At 48.4% G+C, this 22743-nt stretch overlaps 4 protein-coding genes across 4 annotated transcripts; 3 read left to right on the plus strand and 1 right to left on the minus strand.

The window, feature by feature from the left end:
* Window positions 1–236: 236 nt before the first annotated feature.
* CLAFUR5_14665 (Ecp8) lies at window positions 237–605 on the plus strand (the record flags this gene model as incomplete). Its single annotated transcript, XM_047913813.1, has 2 exons — window positions 237–425; window positions 477–605. 2 exons carry the CDS (start codon window positions 237–239, stop codon window positions 603–605), a joined length of 318 nt encoding a protein of 105 aa, XP_047765559.1.
* An 8294-nt stretch (window positions 606–8899) lies between these two features.
* On the minus strand, window positions 8900–9035 carry CLAFUR5_20330 (uncharacterized protein; the record flags this gene model as incomplete). Its single annotated transcript, XM_059463166.1, has 2 exons — window positions 8900–8965; window positions 8991–9035. The coding sequence occupies 2 exons, from the start codon at window positions 9033–9035 to the stop codon at window positions 8900–8902; spliced, it is 111 nt and encodes a 36-aa protein (XP_059319085.1).
* A 2253-nt stretch (window positions 9036–11288) lies between these two features.
* On the plus strand, window positions 11289–11630 carry CLAFUR5_11234 (uncharacterized protein; the record flags this gene model as incomplete). The annotated part of the gene is made up of 1 exon (XM_047910382.1): window positions 11289–11630. The coding sequence occupies one exon, from the start codon at window positions 11289–11291 to the stop codon at window positions 11628–11630; it is 342 nt and encodes a 113-aa protein (XP_047765636.1).
* A 10251-nt stretch (window positions 11631–21881) lies between these two features.
* CLAFUR5_11235 (Dynamin-related protein 4C) lies at window positions 21882–22516 on the plus strand (the record flags this gene model as incomplete). Its single annotated transcript, XM_047910383.1, has 2 exons — window positions 21882–22242; window positions 22302–22516. The coding sequence occupies 2 exons, from the start codon at window positions 21882–21884 to the stop codon at window positions 22514–22516; spliced, it is 576 nt and encodes a 191-aa protein (XP_047765635.1).
* Window positions 22517–22743: the final 227 nt, after the last annotated feature.

The raw sequence follows: 22743 nt of genomic DNA on the forward strand, positions 1-22743 counted from the left end.
TAGAGTTCTTCTAGGAGTAGCTAACTAGGACATGCCGGCTCTACCTTAATATTAGGTTTATAGAATAAAGGAGAAGAGGGTGTCCGAGTAACAAACAGTTTAGTATATAGGCCTTCCTACCTCTCTTCTACATTAATTTCTATTCGAAGTTACTACCGCCATTAACCTACCTCCTATCTAATTACCGAGCCTTCGTACGAGTCACTATATCTCGAAACTGTTATAATCTCGCTACTATGCATCTCGCTCAAGCTTCTTGGGTTATCCTACTTCCACTCTTAGGTCAGATTACAATGATATCCGCACTTTCGTGCGACTACGGGAACTCCGACCCCTTTCCAAATTCCATTCCAGGCCACCCCCAATGTACGAAGAACGTTCTAGATCCTATGACGGGCAGGGTCTACGACTTCAATCAATACTGCGTAAGACCTGGATCTGTTCGACTTTGCCAAATATGACTAACGGGTAGCTAGTGCACGAATGTCTCCCCTCCTCCTCCGGGTTCCGTAGAAAGGGGCGGTTGCGGGTCGGTAGCAGTACGATGTAAACTTGGCATTGCGGGTGATTACTACGGCCGACCTGCTTGCTGTCCAGATCCATAATTATGGAGTCTAGAGAATGTTGAAACGCTGCGACTATCTATGGTGTCCCTACCTCAGAGGGCCGGAGACGGAGCTCTGTATCTAGCAGTCCGCCAAAACCGAAAACCTAATTTCAGGACATCAATTCTATCGTAATTTCGGACAACACTACGAACACTATACGAAAACTTATGTAGAAGTGTCTATGTTCTCTAACGTGCTTCACTACCGAGCGGGCTATACTACCGAGCGGGCCACTTTTGGTAAGAACTGTACCACTTCTACTTTAATTACGACGGTATCTTAACACGACGACATCCTATAGAATCGCCACTAGGAGGACAATTCCTCTTCAGATTCTTCGCTATCTAGCGAGTCTACTTAACAGGTACGTACGTTATGCCCCGACTCGCCACATCGCTTATAGCGTCGTAGCCTTAGTACTAGCCGAACACTATCTAGCGACTCTCTACTCACTTCCTGCCTCCTAGTATCCTCTAGAGGTATCAATTGCGACGCCTTATCGAAGGTTAGAGACCCTCTAGACTGAATGTACTTACGCTTTCGTGCTTTCCGCTATATAAGGGCGTCGTTAGACTTACGTAGCTCACTAATCTCGCTTCGTATAAGAGCTATCTAATGCGCTATCTCTCTACTCCCTCTCTGTTGCCCTATTAAACGACCTTCCTCTTTCTACTACGCCTTTCTGAACCCGTAACGACGCTCTAAGACGTAATGACACCTATTATAAACCCTGTCTCGTCGAAGTTATAGGTGTCCTAGTTAAGGATACTATACTTCTCCTTTATATTACGTATAAGTAAGAACTACTTCTCGATAACGTCTAGATCTTCTATTAGGGCTCGCTAACGATCGTATCTACGTGTTATACGAACCTTTAGCTTACGATGCCGCCTAATGAACCTGTCTGTCCAATTGAGACTAGCGGGCTTAAGACCCTTCTCTTTTAGTAATAAATCGGCCATTACTCGTATACTAGCCTTTAATAGCGGGAAACCTCTAAGATCTAGCTCGAGTTGTCGCGATCCGAGCGTGCATATGGGCAACATCCCATCATCAAAACTTGAGGCCACGTACGCTAAGAATCAGGTGACTGATTAGTCACCTGCAGCCTCTTCAAGAGCAACACTTGTCCATTCTAGATAGACACATGCAATACACAACCTGCTTTTGAAACACCCTATATGAGCCCGTACAATAACTTCCCACACTTCTAACGTGATAGTTATGAGCCCGATTAGCGCTCACTAACATTCGCTGCGACAAGGAAGCCCTAAAGCAGAGTTTGCATCGTCACAGCACTACTACTACAACCAGTGCAGTAGTATCCCCTAGGCCTAGTGAACCCGCGTGGAACTTTCACCAGCCTACAACCCATTTTGTAGTTATGGCCACTACCGAGACGCCGGTGACTACCGGTGCCCTACCTCAGGGTACCGTGGTTCTGAAGAGCCATGACCAATGGGACAAGTTTGACCGTCAGCTAGAGCTCTACGCAGAGTCTTTAAATGTCTGGAAGTATGTAGATCCTCACCAACTGAGTAACGAGCCAACAGAGCCTACTTACTTGACGTTTGAGGAAATCCAACAAGCGTACACGGCAGGAGACGCTACATTAAGAGATCTCATCAAGCTACGACAAACAGACGCAGACCGAAGGTAACGGATGTACGACATCTTTGCTGCTGCGCGATCAAAGCTCATTACCTACCTCATCCGTACGACGACAGAGCTAGGGCAAGAGCTAATGCACGGCCAGAACACCCTCAGAGCGAAATACTAGGCTCTCAAGGATCAGTATGGTCCAGACGATATGCTGCGTAAGCGGCAGCTCACGCTTGAGCTGTCTAGGCTTCAGAAGGCTAGCGCACGCAGAATCGATGACTGGTGCTCAGACTGGTTAGTTTTGCAGACCAAGATGCTTAAGTGCAACCACGCCGAGTACGACGACCTTAGTAGACACTTCCTACTTGCTATTCAGCAGAAGCAGGCTCCAGCCTACGGTGCTTCTCTATACAACGAGTGGAAGCGTGACAAAATGTCACTACAAAAGCTTACTAAGCGTTACCTCGAATGGATACGCGACACCGTACCAGCAACAACCAACGGTCGATCAGTCTTCGCAACCTTCTCCGGAGAAACCTCAGCAGAAGCAGAGGATGAAACAGCACCCACAGGTGCTGGTCAAAAGGAGGGTGACCGTGGCAGCAGCCGTGGTGACAACCGTGGCAACAGCCGCGGTGACAAGGGTCGTGGCAGCAGCCGCGGCGACAAGAACAAAGACAAGGACAACAACAGGCCAAGCGGCTGCTGGAACATCACCGGCGAGCCCAAGGACACCTGTCACAAGGGCCTGTTCTCATGCGATGTGATCAACCCCGACAAGCGCCTAGCAAAGGATCAGCGCTTAGAGCAGTAGAAGAAGTACTAGAAAAACTTCATCAACTACTGCTTGAGCGACGACGGCGAGCGTCTGCTTGGCGTGTTGAATCGCAACAATCGCAAGGACCAGGAACGTGACAAGGCTATTGCTGATGCGAAGAAGGCATCACCAAGCGATAAGGGCTTTGTTGGCCTTACTGTTCTTTCTAGCTCAATTAGCAAGTTGAGCGTCAACTTCAGGGATTGCTGGGTGTATAATAACTGTTCAGACACTCATGTGATCAATCATCATGACCAGGAGGGTGTAGAGTTCATTGCAGAGCGCCTCACCACCTCAGAAATCCAGGCTGGAACAACCACCTTTCCAATTGCAGCGTTAGGGCGCGTTCATATGTCAATTAGGGGCCATTCATTCACCTTGCTGGATGTGGCTTACTGCCCAGGCTTTCATGTGAACGTCATCTCTCACACACGCATAGAAAGAGCCGGACTCTAGTGGCACAGACGCAGCAATTCAATGTGGCATAACGACACTAAATTGATAGACCTACACCGCCCTACTGGTACAATCCCTTTCTTCAAGGTGGTCACACCACCTAAGTCACCCATCATTTACCAATGGCCTACAAAAGAGGGCCTAGTACTGCCGAAGGTCACTGAAAAGATGCGCAACGCGCACTTCATCAGCACTATTAGCAGGGGTGCAAACATCGGCGATGAACCTGCCAATAGCGCAGCATCTCCAACTGCTCAAGAGGATGGTGATCGCACCGTTCTCGTAGTCATGAACAGCACTAGGGGCACTCAAGGTGTAGCTACGTCCAGTAGGACCCCTATCAAACACCGAAAGCTCTCTGGCCGCCAGTAGCATCAAATCTTTGGTCACATTGGCGCTGAACGCATCAAGCAGTTGCCGCTTAGAGTTGAGGGGGTGATCATTAACGATAGTCCAAGCGCACCCCTCACTACACATTGCAGAGCATGTGGGCTTAGCAAAGCTCATAAGGTGCACAATCGGTCTCAGCCCATCAGGGTGATGACCCTATACGGCCACATGGCCATAGACTTGGTAGAATTCACTGTCGCCTATAACGGTGACAGGTACCTCGTCCACTTCTACGATCTGGATACCTATAGACACTTCTAGTTCACCATCAAGAACAGGGATTAGCAATCGGTGTTGGCTTGCTTTAATAGCCTGCTGAGCTTCATCAACTTCATTGGTCGCAGGTTCGTATGCTTCTACAGCGACAACGAGCCCGCCATTAGGAAGGTGTTTCGCTCAGTCATCAACAACAACAAGATTGAATGGCACGCAACCGCGGAATACGCGCCTGCGCAGGACCTAGCAGAAAGAGCTGGAGCTCTGATCATCACTATAAGCAGAACCATTCGCATCCACGCACGATTGCCGGAAAAGCTTTGGCCAGAATGCACTACAGCAGCGGCGTACATCCTCTAGCGATCCCCTATCTAGTCAAAGGGCTGGAAGACCCCATTCGAATTGGCAACAGGACGAATTCCGAACGTGGGTCACATGGTGGTGTATAGCTCCCTTGCATACGTGTTCATCTATGGACTAGATCAGCCTGGCAAGAGCGAGAAACTCCAAGAGAGAGCGCTTATAGGCTACCTTATGGGATACGACTCCACTAACATCTACCGCGTATGGGACCTATCAAAAGATAGGGTTATGCGAGTCAAGGACGTCCTCTTCGATGAGACCACGTTCTATGACCCATCACGCCTAACAGCAGGGTACACGACCCCTGTCGAGAACATCGCAACAGCGGAACCGGCTAAAGAGCCTAAACAATACTACGACCTGTATGTCGCTCATCACGAGCAAGACATAGCACAGGCCGAGGGGGTGGAAGAACAGGCTCAGCAGCCGCACACCTAACAACCTCGAGACGCCTACCAAAAGCTCCTTAGGCAAGAACCACACTGGCCGCAACACCGCGAGTCAGCAACATATAACCAAAAAGACCGGCAAATCGAGCACGTAACAGATCACGTGACTCAAGACAACACATAGTAGTCAGCACCCAACACTACTGACTACTACGATACCCTGCAGCAGCAGATAATAGATGCCCTCACCGCAGAAGACCGTGAGGAGATCATGGGCAACACGGACCCTGATCGCGAGCTATATCCATTCACATTCACACCACCAGAAGACGCGTTAACACACAACGCGTCCAACACACTACTCTTCCCCCTAGAGCCAGAGCTCTACACACCAGAGGAGTCCAACTATGCAGTCACAGAGAATGGAAAGCGCCTACGAACGGCCTACTTCTACTATGCACTGTACCAGATTATGGTCGCTAATGTAATCATCGGCCAGATGTCCGGCATACGACCTAGAACACGCGCCTATCGCGACAAGAGCGATCGAAGCCCTACACGAAGAGGCAACAGCCCTCTAAGGCGTGTCAACACCACTACCTCTATGCACCGCGATGACCTTCCGCCCGAACCTTCTAACTACCGAGCCGCTATAAAACACCGCTTCTCCTAACAGTGGATCGAAGCTATAGCCAAGGAGTTTGCCAAAGCCCTGGCAACAGGCACATTCAGATAGGCAACAAAGGAAGAGAAGGATCAGGATGCTCAGCAAGAGGAGGGACTTTAGCCACTACTGCCGCTCAAGTGGGTGTACAAATACAAACTGGACGAGCACGGCATGCTGAAGAGCTTTAAGGCTAGGCTATACGCAAGAGGCGATTTGCAAGGAACACACTTAGACACATACGCCGCCACACTGCCAGCAAGCATGTTCCGCCTCTGCTATGCTATAGCCGCGAGCTTCGACCTAGAAGCCGAACAATTCGATGTTATCAACGCCTTCCTAAACTCGGACCTGCTATACACTATATATCTGTAACCACCTCCTAGAATCGACAGGCCATCCTATAGACACGCCCTCAAGCTGGTCAAGGCCCTCTACGGTCTGAAGGAGTCCCCTTTATTGTGGTACAACTCCCTAACCGAGACGCTGGCCTCCCTTGGACTAGTACCCCTGTCGGACTCCGAATGCATCTACCATAATAACAAGGTTATGTTCTTCTTTTACGTTGACGACCTAGTTATGCTCTACCACCGCAAGCACAAGGCCCATGCTGCTAACATTAAGCAGCGGCTGCTTGCTAAGTACGAGATGCACGAGCTCGGTGATCTCTCCTGGTTCCTAGGAATCAAGGTTACGCGCGACAGAAACAAGCGCTTGCTGTGGCTCTCTCAAGAAGACTACATTGAGAAGCTAGCCGCCAAATTCAGCATATCTACGAATGCACGCAAAACGACAGTGCCAGTAGATCAACACCTTGATTGGACCGTTCCAGAGGGTCATCAACCCACCTCTATCGCCATCCTTGCGTACCAACAACGTATAGGATCCCTCAACTTCGCCGCCACACACACGCGGCCTGACATCGCCTTTTCCTTGTCTATGCTATCGCAGTATCTGACCAAGCCAACTGAGACATACCTCAAGCTTGCAGATCAGTGCTTGCGCTATCTCCTAGAGACCAAGAACCTCTGCCTTGTATATGGCGCCAGCAAACCACATCACTGGCCTTCACAGCTAACTAGAGCACCTCGGTAGTAACCACGAGTTCTTTGGAGCATCGGACGCGTCCTACGGCATGAATAATGACAGGACCAGCTCAAATGGCTGGGTCTTCATGCTGTTCGGTGGACCAGTGGATTATAAGGCATCTAAACAAATCACTGTCACCAAGTCCTCAACAGAGGCTAAGCTACTCGGGCTTTCGCAAGCCGCCTCAGAGCTCATATAGTAGGAACGAGTCTTCGCTGAGATACACCTTCAGTTCAATCAGCGCACCCACTTGTACTGCGACAACACGCAGACCATCCGCCTTGTTAACTAACAAGGGCAAAAGCTTGACACGAAGCTACGCCACGTTGACATCCACCACCACTGGCTCCGACAGCGAGACTAGCGCGGAGACATTGAGATCAAGTATCTCAGCACTAACGACATGCCTACAGACGGGCTGACCAAGCTGCTTCCACTACAGAAGCACAAGCACTTCGTCAAGCTGCTCAATATGGCTGAGGAAGGCGTGGACCCACGCACCTCAGTGCCCTCTGCAGCCGCATTAGGAGGTAACGGGCCAACAGACGCCTAAGAAGCCCGCAGCAGCGGCCTCACCTTATCTCGAAACGAACACCGAACGGCTTCATCTTTACGGACACCTCTCTAGAAGCGCCAGCAGGCGCAAAACACGGCCACTAGCAGCCACCAATGCTGTAGACGACAACGAAGCCAGGGCAAAGCATCCACTATTCACCGGTGCGGCCCTGGCACCATCATCAACAGGTGTTTCTCGGACTCCCATTGGCTAACAGCGCAAGGGCGAGAAACACCCCTGTCACCAGCAGCAGCGCGTCTAATTAGAAAGCGAGAAACGCCTCCAACTTGCTGCTAGCTACAACACTACCACCTTGTCACCACATTATCCGCTGCTTTCGCACCTCATACATAGCACACACTTGCCCAAAACAAAAAGGTGTCACCACCCTGAGGTGATAGACCTTTAAAAGTGCAGAAAGCAAGGCACCCCGAAGGTGCCTTTTCAACTTTCCGATACCGTTGCTCCGGTGTTACCCATTGGAGCCCTATTACACCTCACATAGTGCAAGCTCTGTCGTAGACAGCCCAGTGCATTACGCCACTGACTAGTATCTTATACTCCCTAGGGGCAGAGCGAGCTCTCTCACCATTCGCCGGAGCGAAATAACTTGGCACAGAGCAATTATCGGACAATTCAATAAGTTGAGCGGACGACAATATATGTTTAAGCATACGATAGGACTAAGGCTACCCCTGGATTGAACTCAGGACCTCTGATGTTTGCCGGTGGGTGAGATGATTGCACACTTAAGTGAAAGTCCGTGCAACGGGACCATCACCTGAGCCATCTCACCGGCAACAGTCACACATTCTATGCTTTATTATATAGGTAACAATGGCAGCAGTGAAAGTGAGGAATGAGGGAAGGGGTACAAAGCTCACCTCACTTCACTTGAAACAGCTGACTTACCCTTACTGCAGCAGTAGCAACACCGAGGGCCTGACGTCACTGCTATAGATAGGGGGGGTAGTTATGACAGGGTGCACGCGATCATATGGGAATCAGCTCATTCACTCCAGCGCACGAGCTGAGGGGGTGTGTCGCGATCCGAGCGTGCACATGGGCAACATCCCATCATCAAAACTTGAGGCCACGTACGCTAAGAATCAGGTGACTGATTAGTCACCTGCAGCCTCTTCAAGAGCAACACTTGTCCATTCTAGATAGACACATGCAATACACAACCTGCTTTTGAAACACCCTATATGAGCCCGTATAATAACTTCCCACACTTCTAACGTGATACGAGTATGTACTTAAGTATTACCCTCTCTTCTAGCTCTATAAGCTTCTTCGAATTAGGCTCGTAGTCACCCCGAGGAGGTCGTCTATTCAATCGATACCCTAGTATAGTTCGAGACGCGTCGTATACCTTTGTAGTAAGTCGATTCGTGATTATCGCGTCGCGTTTCGTGGCCTGGACAGCTAAGGTCAGTTTGGCCTCGTTTAAAGACAATACACGCTATAATAGTGGTTGTATAGCTATATCTATAGAAGTAGTATAGCTCTTAGCAAAAGTGGCCCGCTCGGTAGTGTAGCCCGCTCGGTAGTAAAGTACGTTATGTCCTTCTCCTTATTCTATACCGCACCTATAAACCGCTTTAATTTATCCTTAGTAGCCCGTAGAGTATCTTATACACGGCCTATATTCTTGTTCACTTTAGCTATATTCGAACGTACGACCTCAATCTTGCCCTCTACGGCCGCGAGGCGAGCTTAGAGATCCTCTATAGTCTACCGCAACTCTTAGATATTGTTCGTAGAAGTTGGTAGCGGTAGCGGTAGTTGGTTGGTTGGTTGGTTGCTTTTATCCTACACGGTTTCAGCCGCAACTTACTGCGGCTATGCCCGGAAGTAAGGGCTTGGCCGGTGGCTGAAGCATTCTCGACCTTACCGCATCGAGGCTGCCCCACTTCGCCTAATGTTCAAGCCACAAGCTTCGCCGCACCCCAGCAGTCGCCGCACCCCAGTGACTTTTTATCATCAACACCACCAATATTGCTCATATCAACTTGATTCTTTTCCCAATGTGTTTGCAGCTATCTGTCTTCATATTCTGCATACTCATATCGCGTAAAAACTCGTTGTGTTGCCGAGAGGTTGGTGTTGACGCTTCGGCATAGGATTTTGGTGAGAGCCCCACCAAAGCTTCATGCGCCCGTGTCGAGATTCACGCGTTTCTTGCTTTCTTACCACCTCACCACATACAACAACACACCATGGAGCCCACTATAGTGCCCACAGGCTCTCAAATTCTGTATTCGCGATGCTATCCTGATCAATTTGAGCTACATATCGTGTATTTTGAGCGTGTGTGGCAATTGATATGTACAAGCCAGCAACACCATGTGTCGGAACGCGAGAATCCGAGCTGGGGTGCGGCAATTGCTAGGGTGCGGCGATTGCTGGGGTACGGCGAAGCTTATGGCAATGTTCAACTTCACAGGTAATCAACAGACCAGCCATTCCCTGCACCCTCACTCTGCTCACCAACCACCGCCTGTTTGTGCCTGCCAGCTTCCTCAGGCGGTGATTGTCTCTCTACTGCTTCCTCGTACTACTCGTGTTGCAAGCCCCGCGCCGAAGGCGTGTTGACCTGTTACGTTCTTATCCGAACACACCGCCGGCTTGGCGCTCAGCTTTATATTTAGAGTTTTCTCAGGTAGCTTTTCTGTATCTCAGATTCACACCTGCCAAGGTTCTCACAGGCCACCTCAACGCAAATCACGTGCTCAACGCGCATCTCAATCTCGCGTTCTACGAGGTGTATTCAATCTATTACAATACCACCACATTATGTCTAATTACTACGAAATTGAGGATGCTATATCAGAGGCTATTGAGTACTACAATGCGTGCGAGCCAGCCCTCCCCGTCACCCACGTCGCGTCCATGTTCGCTGTTCCCTACCATCACCTGAACGCGCGCTTGAATGGCCGTCTATCTCGATTAGAGCGTGCACCTACCAACCGGAAGCTTACAGACGAGCAGGAAGAGGTATTACTACAATATCTAAGGCGATTAGATCAGTGTGGTATGTCCCCACGACTCCGGATGGTGGCACTTGTAGCCAATTCAATCTTAAGACGATCTCATTCAGGCTATGGGCCACCACCCTCTGTTGGAGCCCATTAGGCTGATAGGTGGAACGATCGCAATCCCTCATGGTTTAAGAGACGTCAGAAGCCACAGGAGTTATCAAGAGCTGTTGCTGAAGAGCTAGAAGACCTTACAAACTGGTATGCGAAGTACTTCGCGGTCTGCGATAAGCATGGCATCCTGCCTTCTGATACTTGGAATATGGACGAGTCTGGCTTCAGAGTGGGTGTTGCTAAGGCTAAATACGTACTTCCTAAGTGTCCATCGCGTGAGGCTCGTATTCCGAATAGCAGCAACCGCGAGAGTCTTACGGTGATAAAGGCTATCTCAGCTGCTGGAAAGAAAGTCCCTGCTATGCTTGTTCTGATAGGCAAGCAACATATGGCCAGCTGGTACCGGGAACCTCAACGACGATACGATAGTTGGTGTGTCTAAAACCGGCTACACGAACGACCAACTAGCACTTCGCTAGATTGAGCACTTCAATGAGTATTCAAGGCGTACGCAGCTTGGCTCTAGGCGGCTGCTGCTAATGGATAACCATGGCAGTCACTGCACGAAGGAGTTCATTCAATATTGCGACGAGAACCTAATTATCCCCTTCGGACTCCCTTCACATGCTACGGCGGTACTGCAGCCACTGGATGTAGTGGTAATTCAACCATATAAGCACTACCACGGAGAAGCTGGAGACCGAGCTGCTCTCTATGGAATAGAGAATTACGACAAGCTGGCCTTCCTTGCTGACTTTGAGCACTGCAGAACGCAAGCTATGAAGGAGTCCACTATTATATCATCCTTCAGAGCGACAGGTCTATATCCGTACGACCCTGAGGTGGTATTAGGCCCTGTTCGTGCCCAGGTTGAGAGGACTCAGAGACCGAGAACACCGCCTCGAATGCACCCTGCAGAGGCTACAACACCTCTTACAAGCAGAGGGCTTCAGCGACAGTGTCAGGCTATTCTTCAACAACATATAGAGCCTCAATTGCGACGACAGCTACTGCCCTTGCTTAAGGGTGCTCAAATCCAAGCTATGGCTCACCAGCAAGCTCAGGACGATCTTGATGGATTCAACGCAGTGCACCGGCTACGCCTTGAAAGGAAGGCTAATAAGAGACGTAGACTACAACTTGGCGGTGTTATGAAGGCTTCAGAAGCTCGTGCTGCAACAGAACAGCGTATCGAAGACGACTTGGCTATACTGAAGCGGAAGACAGCTTATGCGGAACAGGCGGATTATAGGCATAGATTAGCAACGATAAGGCGCATCTGGCAGCCTCGATATGAGCTCAGAGGTATGAAGAGCGCCTTCCGAGGCAATATAGTCAACCATATGTGTGTTATAGATGAGATACGAGCCTTCGAGTGGGCCTAATACACCTTGATTTGTGTTGAGCACGTGATTTGCGTTGAGGTGGCCAACACGCCTTCGGCGTGGGGCTTGCAACACGAGTAGGCTCCTAGAGGCTACGCCCCCTGCTTCGCCGTCCGAATACCTACAGTCTCCGCCCAGCGTTCGACTTCGTCTATCCCTCCACGATCCTATTCTGCCCCAGGATCTGCGCCCGTCCCATGAAAGAGATGGCCTTTTTGGCTAGCTTATGCTTGTTCAGGATAACACAGAGGTTGGTCCGTCCAGAGAATCGGCCGAGGTGTTCACTCCTTAGATCACGGAGTCGTCGGCACGTAAGGAGCACGTGTCGCACGGTGTGTCGTCCCTCCTTACACGGGCACATTGGGTCCAGGACACCTAGTACTTTCCTTTCGAAGAGGAAGTCGTTCAGGCCAATCTTTTCTGTTCGCATGTGGACCAGTAGGGCGCTCTCGCGCTTGAACAGTCCTTCGTGGAGCCGAAGGACCTTCTTGGACGGGGTTGGGGTGTACCTATACGAGTCAAAAGTGGAGATCAGGGGCTTCACGGGCCTCGATACTTCCGTTCCCCCCAGATCGCCGCCTTCCCCCCAGCAATACCCACACTTCAGATATAGCCATATAGGCTCCTGTATCAAATGGCATTCAATATCGCATCAATTCAAGCTAATGTTATCGCGTCTAATCGCGTTGTTAGGTTGTTGTGGGCTCGCAGCGGCACTAGGAGGTGATCTCGAAATCCGCCCTCCCAGGACCTCATTTTTCGCACTTTCTCAAGCCTAATCTCATCCATTGCAACACTACCACCTCAATAGCGACATGGACGATTACGAGACGGTGTTGTCAGCATCACAGCCACCTGCTATCGACCTCACCGCCGCCGCCGAACCGCCTGTACTGCCAGAAACACCTTGTTTTGACCGCTCCGACTCAGATGCGCGTGGGCGTCGAAGAACGCGGTCTATCACCTCTCACACCTTCATACGACCTCAATATTCGACACGCTCTGTATCACCACGGCCTCAGAAGCACGCGTTCATTATGAAGCCGGTGCCAGATGGTCCTATACCGCGAGAAGACACGTTCTCTAGCGAGAAGGAATTGACCGATTACTACTACGCGTTTGGAAAAGAGGAGGGCTTCGAATACAGACCAGATCCGAAGGGCTCTAAGGATTGCAACCGTGCTGGACAGCGGTATCGCTACAAGGTAGTGTGTTGCTATACTAGCTTTGCTAAGACCGATAAGAACAAGGCGAAGAAGAAGTCTAAGCGATGTGGTTGCCCTTTCTACTTCTACGCTGTTGCTGCTATACTAGACGAGCCTAAAGGGGAGTGGGAGATACGCCATTCGAACAAGCCTGAACACTATCGACACAATCATAAGCCGGACGATATAATAGCGCTTGTTACACACCGCTAACGTTCAAGGACTGCTACGTTCTTAGAGGAGCTTAAACGCCTTTAGAAAACACGTATATCGACAGCGAAGATTATGGCCTATTTCAGGGGGCGTGTGTTACTAAAGCCTTACGACATTCATAACATTGCTTAGGCTCGTAATATCAACGCTCGGCGTGAGCATAATCAAGTAGAGAGGATAGTCAATCTGCTTAACAGTAAGTCTATATATGATAATATCTATACGGACTCTAAGACAGGCTCAATTCGAAGTATAATAGCCCTTTATCCGAAGAGCCTTAAAGCCTTTAAGAATACGCCGTATACGATCTATATTAACTTAACATATAGCACAAACCTATACAATATAGAGCTTATTAACATTGTATCTACTAGTCCTATAAACGATACAATCGAGCTAGGCGTTAGCTTGATTCGACCTAAGCCTAATAAGTTAGACTTTGTCGAATTGTTACGCTCTCTTCGTAAGGGCCTTAAACAGACTAGTTATCTAATCCCTACGGTCTTCGGTACTAACCGTAAAGAGGTACTTATATTCGCCGTCGACGAGGTCTTTCTAGAAAGCACGAATATTGTGTACGATTAGTATCTATAGCAAGACATCCTTATACGTATATAGAAGGAGAGAGGTAAATTCGGACAGGTTAGGTAAGACGGCTATTAGACGGACAGTCTATCTACTACTTAATTCTTAAAGCTATTCACTTATACCGTACGGAGTCAGTCTAAAGATGAGTCTAATAGTAACGTTATAAAGCTCGATATAGTATATCTAATGTTTAAGCAGTACTTATACGTTAACTAGTAGCGCTTTAAGATACGTATTGTCTATTACTAGACAAACGAGATCAAGTACTTCGGCGAGATGTTAGGGCGAGAGCCTGGCCTATAAGATATAAGGGTAAAAGCGAGAATGTAGGTACGAAGTGTAGATACAAAAGGGTATAGTATGATTGCTACATAAAACAAAAGACGAAGAAAGTAAGAGAGGCCTAGGGAAGGCTAGATATTTATACGCGACCCTCGCGAGTACGTGTCCCCGTATTAATAGGGCTAACCCGTGCGAAGCCACGCTTAGTAGCTTTGCTTAAAACCTTATTCTAACCTACCCTACGTTCCGAGTCTTCTACGTGCTTCTTCTAGGGTCTAGCGTAGTCGCGGGTGCTCGCGGGAGTGCCGTGAGTCACATAGTCACGAGCCGAAGTGAATCTGTTAAGGTTTAGTAGAGGGATGAATTTAGAGGGCTAGGTCCCGTAGTAAATGTTGCGGGGTATATAATTCTTAGCGCTTATACACTAAGCTAGACTGTTACTTCTTAACGACTTCTAAGCACTCTGAGGCTCTTCTGTCCCTACCTTCTATATACTCTATAGGGAGACTATGATAGTAGCCCCCCCGAACAAAGCTAAGTTCCTACGAAGCCGTAGTAGTTCTATATATCGAGGATGTTCAGCTTTAGTACTAGGCCTAGGCCTAATGTTATAGTCGATATACTATTAGTAAGCCCCGTCGAAGAGCTTAGATTCGAAGAGCCTACCGATGTTGACTTCTAGGCCGTCTACGCGGACGTAGTATTCTTCGATTGCTTAACGATTAAAGATGATATATTGGATAGGTTCCTATAAGGTATCCTACTTAGGGCAACCTTACTATTCGACTTTATACTTAATCGGCGGTAGTCCTTTAACGTCGTTAGGCTCTACGCGGATTCCCCGGATCTTACGGACGGTATAGTCGTCAGAAGGTAGGTTAATAGGCTCGTCGACTTCTACTTCATCGGGAGGACCTAGTATATCTTGGTTTTAGTTCGGGAATAGGTCCTTAGCCGACGGCCGAAGGCGTACGGGATAGAAGACGTCGTGGATCTTTATGTTCGTAGGAAGAGCTAGACGGTAGGCGTATAAACTAATACGCTCGGTGATCTCAAAAGGACCTAGGTTCTTCTAGTTCAGCTTCTTAGAGGGGCGGTCCGTCTTAATGTTCTTAGAGTTGAGGTAGACTATATCGCCTACTTAGTAGTCGGGAGCTAGCTAGCGACGACGATTAGCTTAATCCTCGTAGATTGCTTATACGTATACTATCTCGTCGTGAACTTCTTTATAGATCTATAAGAGTATAGTAGCGAACTTGTCTACTGCTTACTCGTTTACGTCTTCGGTAGGCGGGAGAGGTTCTTCTAGTTCTATGCCTATACGAGGGTAGTAACCTCTCGTAGTATAGAAGGGAGAGTAGCTAGTAGTCTCCGAGTCCTAGTTACGAGTAGCGAACTCTACCGTAGGGATATACTAAGGCCAATCCTTCTAGTAGTAGTCGACGAAGTAACGAAGGACCTGCTCGAGAATAGCGTTCGTAATTTCGGTCTAGCCGTCGGTCTATAGCTAAAAACTAGTCGAGAGGTTATGCTTGATGCCTAGGATAGCACACAGACGCTTCTAGAAGTGCGAGATGAACTAGGTGCCTCTGTTAGAGGTAATACTATCCGGGAGGCCTTGAAAGCGCTAGACGAATTCGTAGAATAAGCGAGTAGTCTCCTTTACGGTCATACTCTAGCACGGGATTATGTACCGGTCCTTAGAGTAACGGTCCACGATCACTAGAAGGGCCTTTGCTTTCACGCCGCTAAAGGTCTTACCGTAAGGAAGATCGGTAATAAAGTCTATAGTAATGTACTTCTACGGACGATTAGGAGCCGGGAGAGGGTATAAGAGACCGTAGGGACGGTGGCGGTTAGCTTTGGCTCTTCGGTAAGTAGCGTAGTTTAGTACGTAGCGGCGGACGTCCTTCTAGGAATACGGCTACTAGTAACACCTAGCGAGGAGCTTGTAGGTCTTAGCTACGCCTAGGTGACCCCTAGAGGCGGAGTCGTAGATGATTTGAAGAATCTTAGCTCGGATATTAGAGCCTTCGGGCTGCGGTACGTAAAGCTTCTTACGGAAGTAGACGACACCTTCCTAGAGCTCGTACTCGGATAGCGAGAAGCCCGGGAATGTCCTCGCGCTAGATCTAAGGGCCTGAACTAACTCTTAGGCGTCTATGTCGGCATCGTACGCTATTCGTACTCGTGCTATAATGCCTTCGGGCTACTCCTTATTATTAAACCCCTTAAAGTCTAATTCGGATAAGCCGTCGGTCGTTACTAAGCCCTCTTTATCGTCGTTCAAGTCCTTAGCGTCCGAGGCGTATTCTTTAGGCTCGGATTTATCGTCACTCTCGTTAAGGTAGGCAGGAGCGAGTACGAGAGTAGTAAAGGAAGCGGCGAGCGTAGGCTAGCCGTTCGATAGGTACTCTCGAAGCTCGGAAGAGAGGTTATACTCTTTAATGACTTGTTGCCCTACGATTTGCCGGCCCCCTCTTCGATCAACTAGAGAGTCACTAGGGCGGTAGGTAAGGGCGTCGGCTATCGAGTTGGCCTTGCCGGGCGTGTACGAGATCACGAAGTTGAACCGGGAGAGGAACTCGCTCTAGCGGGCCTAGCGACGATTGAGCAGCTTGCTCTTTATAAAGTAGACGAGGTTCTTATAGTCGGAGCTTACTTAGACGGGCATAGTAGAGCCTTCGAGCTCGGGGCGCTACTCTTCGAAAGCTTTGACGATAGCGAGAAGCTCCTTGTCGTAGATCTCGTAGTTATACTCCGTAGCGGTCAACTTCTTAGAGAGGAAGGCGATAGGTAACTAGGGGGATTTAGGCGAGCGGCGTTATAGTAGGACACCGCCTACTACGCCGTCGGATACGTCGGTCTCTACACGGGTCTCTAGTTCGAAATCGAAGTGCTATAGAAGCGGGTTCTTAATAAACTTCGCTTTGAGCAAGTCAAAAGCCTCCTAGCATTCGTCGGTCTAGGCGAACTTCTCACCCTTGCGCGTAAGCTTCGTTAAAGGGCGTACTACGCCCGAAAATACGTAGATAAAGCGGCGGTAGAAGTTGGCAAAGCCTAGGAAACCCTAGACCTCTTTAACGTTCGTAGGAGCATCCTATTCGACGATAGCGTCGATCTTCTCTTAGTCTATCTTGATGCCGTCTACGGTAATAATTAAACTAAGGAACTTGACTTCGGTCTTCTTAAACTCGTACTTATCGATGTTGAGCTACAAGCCGGCGTCTACGAGCTTCTAAAGGACCTTATAGACGTGCTCGCGGTGCTCCTCCTTAGTCTCGCTATAGACTAGGATGTCGTCGATATAGGTAGTGTAGAACTGATCGAGGAACTCCTAAAGGATATCGTTAATAAAGTTCTAGAAGGTACTAGGCCCGTTACAAACGCCGAAGGGCATAACGAGCGACTCGAACAGCCCGTAGCGAGTACGGAAGGCTATAAGATACTCGTGTCCTTCTACCATTCGTAACTTGTTGAACGTAGCGATGACATCGAGCTTAGTGAAGTACTTGGCCTTAGAGAGGCGCTCGAGCGTCTCCTAAATCAACGGTATTAGGTAGCGGTTCTTCTTTATAATAGCGTTTAAGCCTCGGTAGTCTACGTAGAAGCGTAGACTACCGCCGGGCTTCTTAACGAATATGACGGGACTGCTAGCGCTAGAACGGCTCGCTCGAATAAACCCCTTCTTTAGGTTCTCTTCGAGGTATCTCTTAAGGACGATAAGCTCTTCTCGGGACATAGAATATAACGGTCCGAACGGTATCTCTACACCTTCTTCTAGCTCAATCTTGTGGTCGTAAGGGCGATAAGGAGGCAGCTCGTCTACGGCTTTAGTATCGAATACGTAGAGGATGTAGTATACCTAAGGAGGGACCTTCGTAGTAGGGTCGGTAGGTATACGCTTCTTATCGAGCTTCTCGAGGGCGATGTCGATATCGCGGAGAGAGGCGGCGAAGACTTAAGCTTTAGGCTACTTAGTAGTAGTAGTGAAGGCAGCGGCGTTTACCTAGAAGATCTTAGTATACTTAGGACCGCGCTAAGGCGGCGGAGAAGGCGGAGGTACCGGAGGAACTTCTAGAGGGAAGCTGATAGTAAGGGAAGTCTAGTCGATAATAGGTCGGTATCGTCTAAACTAGGGGAGGCCGAGGATAAACTTCTAATACGGTAGGGACGTAAGGAAGCTAGTGATCGACATACGCTTACCTCCGAGGGTGATTAACGTGTATATAATATAAGTAATCTTACTAGTAGTAGTCTCCGTACCGTTAAAGAGTTCAAGGGTACGAGGGTACTTTAGTTCCTAGGGTTCGAGGTTAAGAGAGGTCGCGAGTTTATAGTCTATAAAAGACTCGCCTAGTACGCCAGTGTCTATAAGAGTGAGATTGGAAGAAGAGAGTTTCTTTAAGCCGATATTTACATTCGTGACGAACGGTTTATAAGCGTAGTCCTTGCCCGTCTCGTCGTATAGGTCTAGCTATACTGTATTGATCCTCAACTTCTTTCCTCTCTTTACTTTCGGTAAACGTTGTTCTTAGTCTTCATCGCGTCGATAAGGAAGACCTAGGCTTTTTCCTACTTAGCGAGAGTAGTAGGAGTAGGCTCGATAGCGCCGATAGCGCCGCGAACCGGGTTACGGGCGTTACGGGTAGCGAGCTACGGACAGTTAGCTACGATATAGCCTAGACCGCCGTAGTAGGTATAGAGTCCGGCCTAGCGACGGCGAAGCTTCTCTTCGGGAGTGAGCTTACCGTTAACGAGGCCCTAGACTCGAGGGACGGCGGTACTAGCGCTAAGATCTATAGCGTCACCTATAGAGACGGGAGGGAGAGCCGTAGGAGCGGCGGCGCCTAGTAGAGTAGCGAAGTGGCTTCCGGGACTACGAGGCTAACGACCTTAAGAACGGGAAGCGAGGAGAGAGGCGGTGTGTTTTATGTTAGAGTCGAGGCGCTAGTAGGTCTCGACGAGCTTACGGAAGCTTATAGTACCGACGTCCTTGTCCTCGAGGGCTCGAAGAAGCTCTGCTAACAAACCACGGCGGAGAGTGCTCTTCTTAGTCTCTTCGTTATAGCCGGTGAACCCGATGTCGCGGTTAAAGGCCGCGAGGTACTCGGCGAAGCTCTTGTTCTTCTAGAGGAGGTTATAGATAGCGTTCTAGGCGGTAGCTCTACGGTCTAGATCACTAAAGGTAGTACGGAGGTCCTAGATCAAGGTGAGGACGTCCGGGCAGCCGATAGTCTACGTAGCGTTGTCGATATAGTGTTATACCTAAGCCGCGGCGTCTCCCTAAAGGAGGGAGAAGACGTACGTGACTTTGTCCTTCTCTTACGGAAAGTGGTCGGCATTAGCCAACAGCTTAATAGTAAGCTATGTCTTAAATGCCTTAAACTTGCTCTTATTACCGTCGAACTCGTCTAGGTCGTTAACCTTCTTAGAGAAGTACTAGCGGCGGTTATCGTCGGCGTACGGGGCGAGGTTCTAGAAGGTGTTTATAATACCTTAAAGGTATGTTGCTTAGTTGTTTGCTTGCTCGACCTGCTAGGCGGTCTCGCGGAAAGAGGAGACGGTGCGGTTGATAAGAGCGTAGGCGGTATCGGGGTTAGCGTTTGCCTAGGTACCGAAGGTAGCGGCGTTCGAGAAGGGGATGTTAGTCTACTTACTAAAGTAGAATAGAGTGTCTTAGTTGTCGAGGTTAATACCTCTATCGGTAGCGTAGTCACCTATAAGGATGACTCGAGTAGTTAACGGTTTGTTAGTCTTTTATGATGTTAGGGCGAGAGCCTAGCCTATAAGATGTAAGGGTGAAAGCGAGAATGTAGGTACGAAGTGTAGATATAAAAGGGTATAGTATAATTGCTATACAAAACAAAAGACGAAGAAAGTAAGAGAGGCCTAGGGAAGGCTAGATATTTATACGCGACCCTCGCGAGTGCGTGTCCCCGTATCAATAGGGCTAACTCGTACGAAGCCGCGCTTAGTAGCTTTGCTCAAAACCTTATTCCAACCTGCCCTACGTTCCGAGTCTTCTACGTGCTTCTTCTAGGGTCTAGCGTAGTCGCGGGTACTCGCGGGAGTACCGTGAGTCATATAGTTACGAGCCGAAGTGAATCTGTCAAGGTTTGGTAGAGGGGTGAATTTGGAGGGCTAGGTCCCGTAGTGAATGTTACGGGGTATATAATTCTTGGCGCTTATACACTAAGCTAGACTGTCACTTCTTAACGACTTCTAAGCACTCTAAGGCTCTTCTGTCCCCACCTTCTATACACTCTATAGGGAGACTATGACACGAGAAGACAACATTACGAGTTGAAGTATATTACGGTCGTATTAAGGAGTGGCTTAACTATAGTAGCCGCTACGATATCTTTATACTCTTCGAGTCGTTACTAAATTAGTAGAACTAAGGCTACGACCGTTAACGTAGTGAACTCGCTAATAATCGTAAGTGTTGTTATAAGGTGTTAACCGGTCACTTCTAGTAGAGTATAACTCGCTATATTAGTAACTACGTACTACTCGAAGTGCTTAAGCTTTATAAGCGCGTAGAAGCATTGCTCTATAATAACTATAGGGTTGACGATGCTAGTAATAAGATCAAGTACTCTACGTATAGCTACGGCTATAAGTAGTATTAGTATAACGACTATACTACTAAGACTCTAGGCTAGCTATACGTTCATAATATTATAAAGCTTCTTAAGGTGAATAGACGACGATCTACGAAGCTACTACTATAGCGCTTCGACCTCTATTAGTTCGTTAAGTTCGATAAGATAAGGCTACTTAAGAAGGTATAGCTACTACCTCGAATACGAGAGCCTAACATCTACTTTAGTAACCGTAAGCCTATAACAGGTGGTATAACGTTATATTCGACGAAGCGAGCACTTACTACTCGTGAATTAGACGACTTGATTAAGGCTATAATTAAGAGAGCGAAGCCGGCTATAGTAACGACTACTACCTTTGTTCTTAAGCCTAGAGTATCACTTACTTAATTAAAGAAGACAGTACCTAATTATAGCTATAAGGGTAGCTAATACCGTACTTAGTAATGCCCTTACTAACGAGACAATCGAGTATATAGTCCTGCCTATTACGCTACTAAATACGAGTACTATAACCTTCGGTAGGAGTCCTTATAACTAGCTCCGCCGAAGTAGCTAAGTAAGGTCGATGTACTACGCTAACGACTCGCTAAGATAGAGGCTCGTAAGTAGTAGCGACAATATACTAAGGAGGAGCGAGCAAGATTATAGGCTAACTACTATCGATAGTAAGCAATATTAGCTAAGTATCGTCGATAGGTTACGCTATAACAACACTAATTATAGTAGTCACAGTAGCAACGGATAGTATATCTATCGACTTAGCCGGTAAGGCCTCTATACTATAGTGTCGTCTAGTAATAGCACTTCTAATAGTCGTAGCAATAGCTAGGTAAGTATTAACATTAGTAATAGCAATAATAGGCCTATTACATCTAGCAGCAGTAACGACAGCTTGATCAGTATGAACCAGCATATATAGCGCGTGGATACAGGGCTGTAGGGCAGAAGCTAATAGGCCCTGAGTAGATAGTAGTAACAACACCTTTTCTCAGCCTCATTCTAATATGCTCCTTGCAGCGAAGTGATAATGATGCCAAGCATACGATATAGGCGCAAATACGCTGTGCTACGTATATTATATATCGTCGGTTATTGCTGGGGGGAAGGCGGCGATCTGGGGGGAACGGAAGTATCGAGGCAAGGAAAGCGCGAGGAGGCAGAGAAGATGTACTAGCGAGCACTATTCTATTCGACCGGAGGGCGGTACGCATGATCCGAAGACAGCAGAAGTTTTGACAGAATCGCCCCGTGCGCGACAAACGGCAACGACCATAACGGCTGTGACGGGTCACGATCCCTACTCGATCAGAGTCTGCAACGTGGCCGACACCTGGATACCTGGTCCGTGCTTGATGCAACAATACTTCAATGCCAAGACACAACCAAATAGCCTAGCATTTGCGTGTGGTCTGTCTGACACTCATACAAATACAGCTCTCCCGAAGAAACGCTCAAATCAGTTTCCGATTATTCCAGCTACAGCTATGACTATGACTGAGGAACTTGACGTTGTGCCTGCTCTTCCTGCCAAAACCATCAGCAAAGCTTTATCAGCAGGGACTCCAGAGCCGAGCAATGTCTCCGTTGGCATCGACACACTCCAGTGCTCGAGGCAGCGCAAAGTGCTGGACACAGTAGACAAGCTCAGAACCTGCGGTCTAGGCAGTGAAATCTCACTTCCTCAGCTAGTCGTGTGTGGAGATCAGTCAGCTGGTAAGGTTTGTGCCTTGTATGTGCTAGGATATCATTTAACACGGACATTCTCCTTACAGGCAAGAGCAGTGTTCTAGAGGCTTTGACTGAGATCACATTTCCCAGAGCCGACGAGCTCTGTACTCGTTTCGCAACAGAGATAGTTCTTCGCCGTGCTGCGTCGGAAGCGATTGCGATTAAGATAATTCCAGACACCTTGCGATCGTCTAACGAACAACACGCCATCAAAGCTTTTAATGAGTATATAACTAACTTCAACAGTCTCACTACTTAGCTGTCCTCTCTGATAGAGAAGGCCCAGATTGCAATAGGGACTAGCACTTAAGTAGATAGCGATAGGACCCGAACATTTGCCCGCGACGTTCTTAGTATCGAAATAGTAGCACCTAGGCGCCCTTAGTTGACGGTAGTCGATCTACCGGGAATGATCTAGAATAAGAATGCTAACGGCGATAAGGCTTTAGCCGACAAATTGACTAAGAAATATATCTCCTAGAGCCG

The sequence above is a fragment of the Fulvia fulva genome, chromosome 8 (assembly GCF_020509005.1).
Source record: "Fulvia fulva chromosome 8, complete sequence".
Taxonomy (NCBI): Eukaryota; Fungi; Ascomycota; class Dothideomycetes; order Mycosphaerellales; family Mycosphaerellaceae; genus Fulvia; species Fulvia fulva.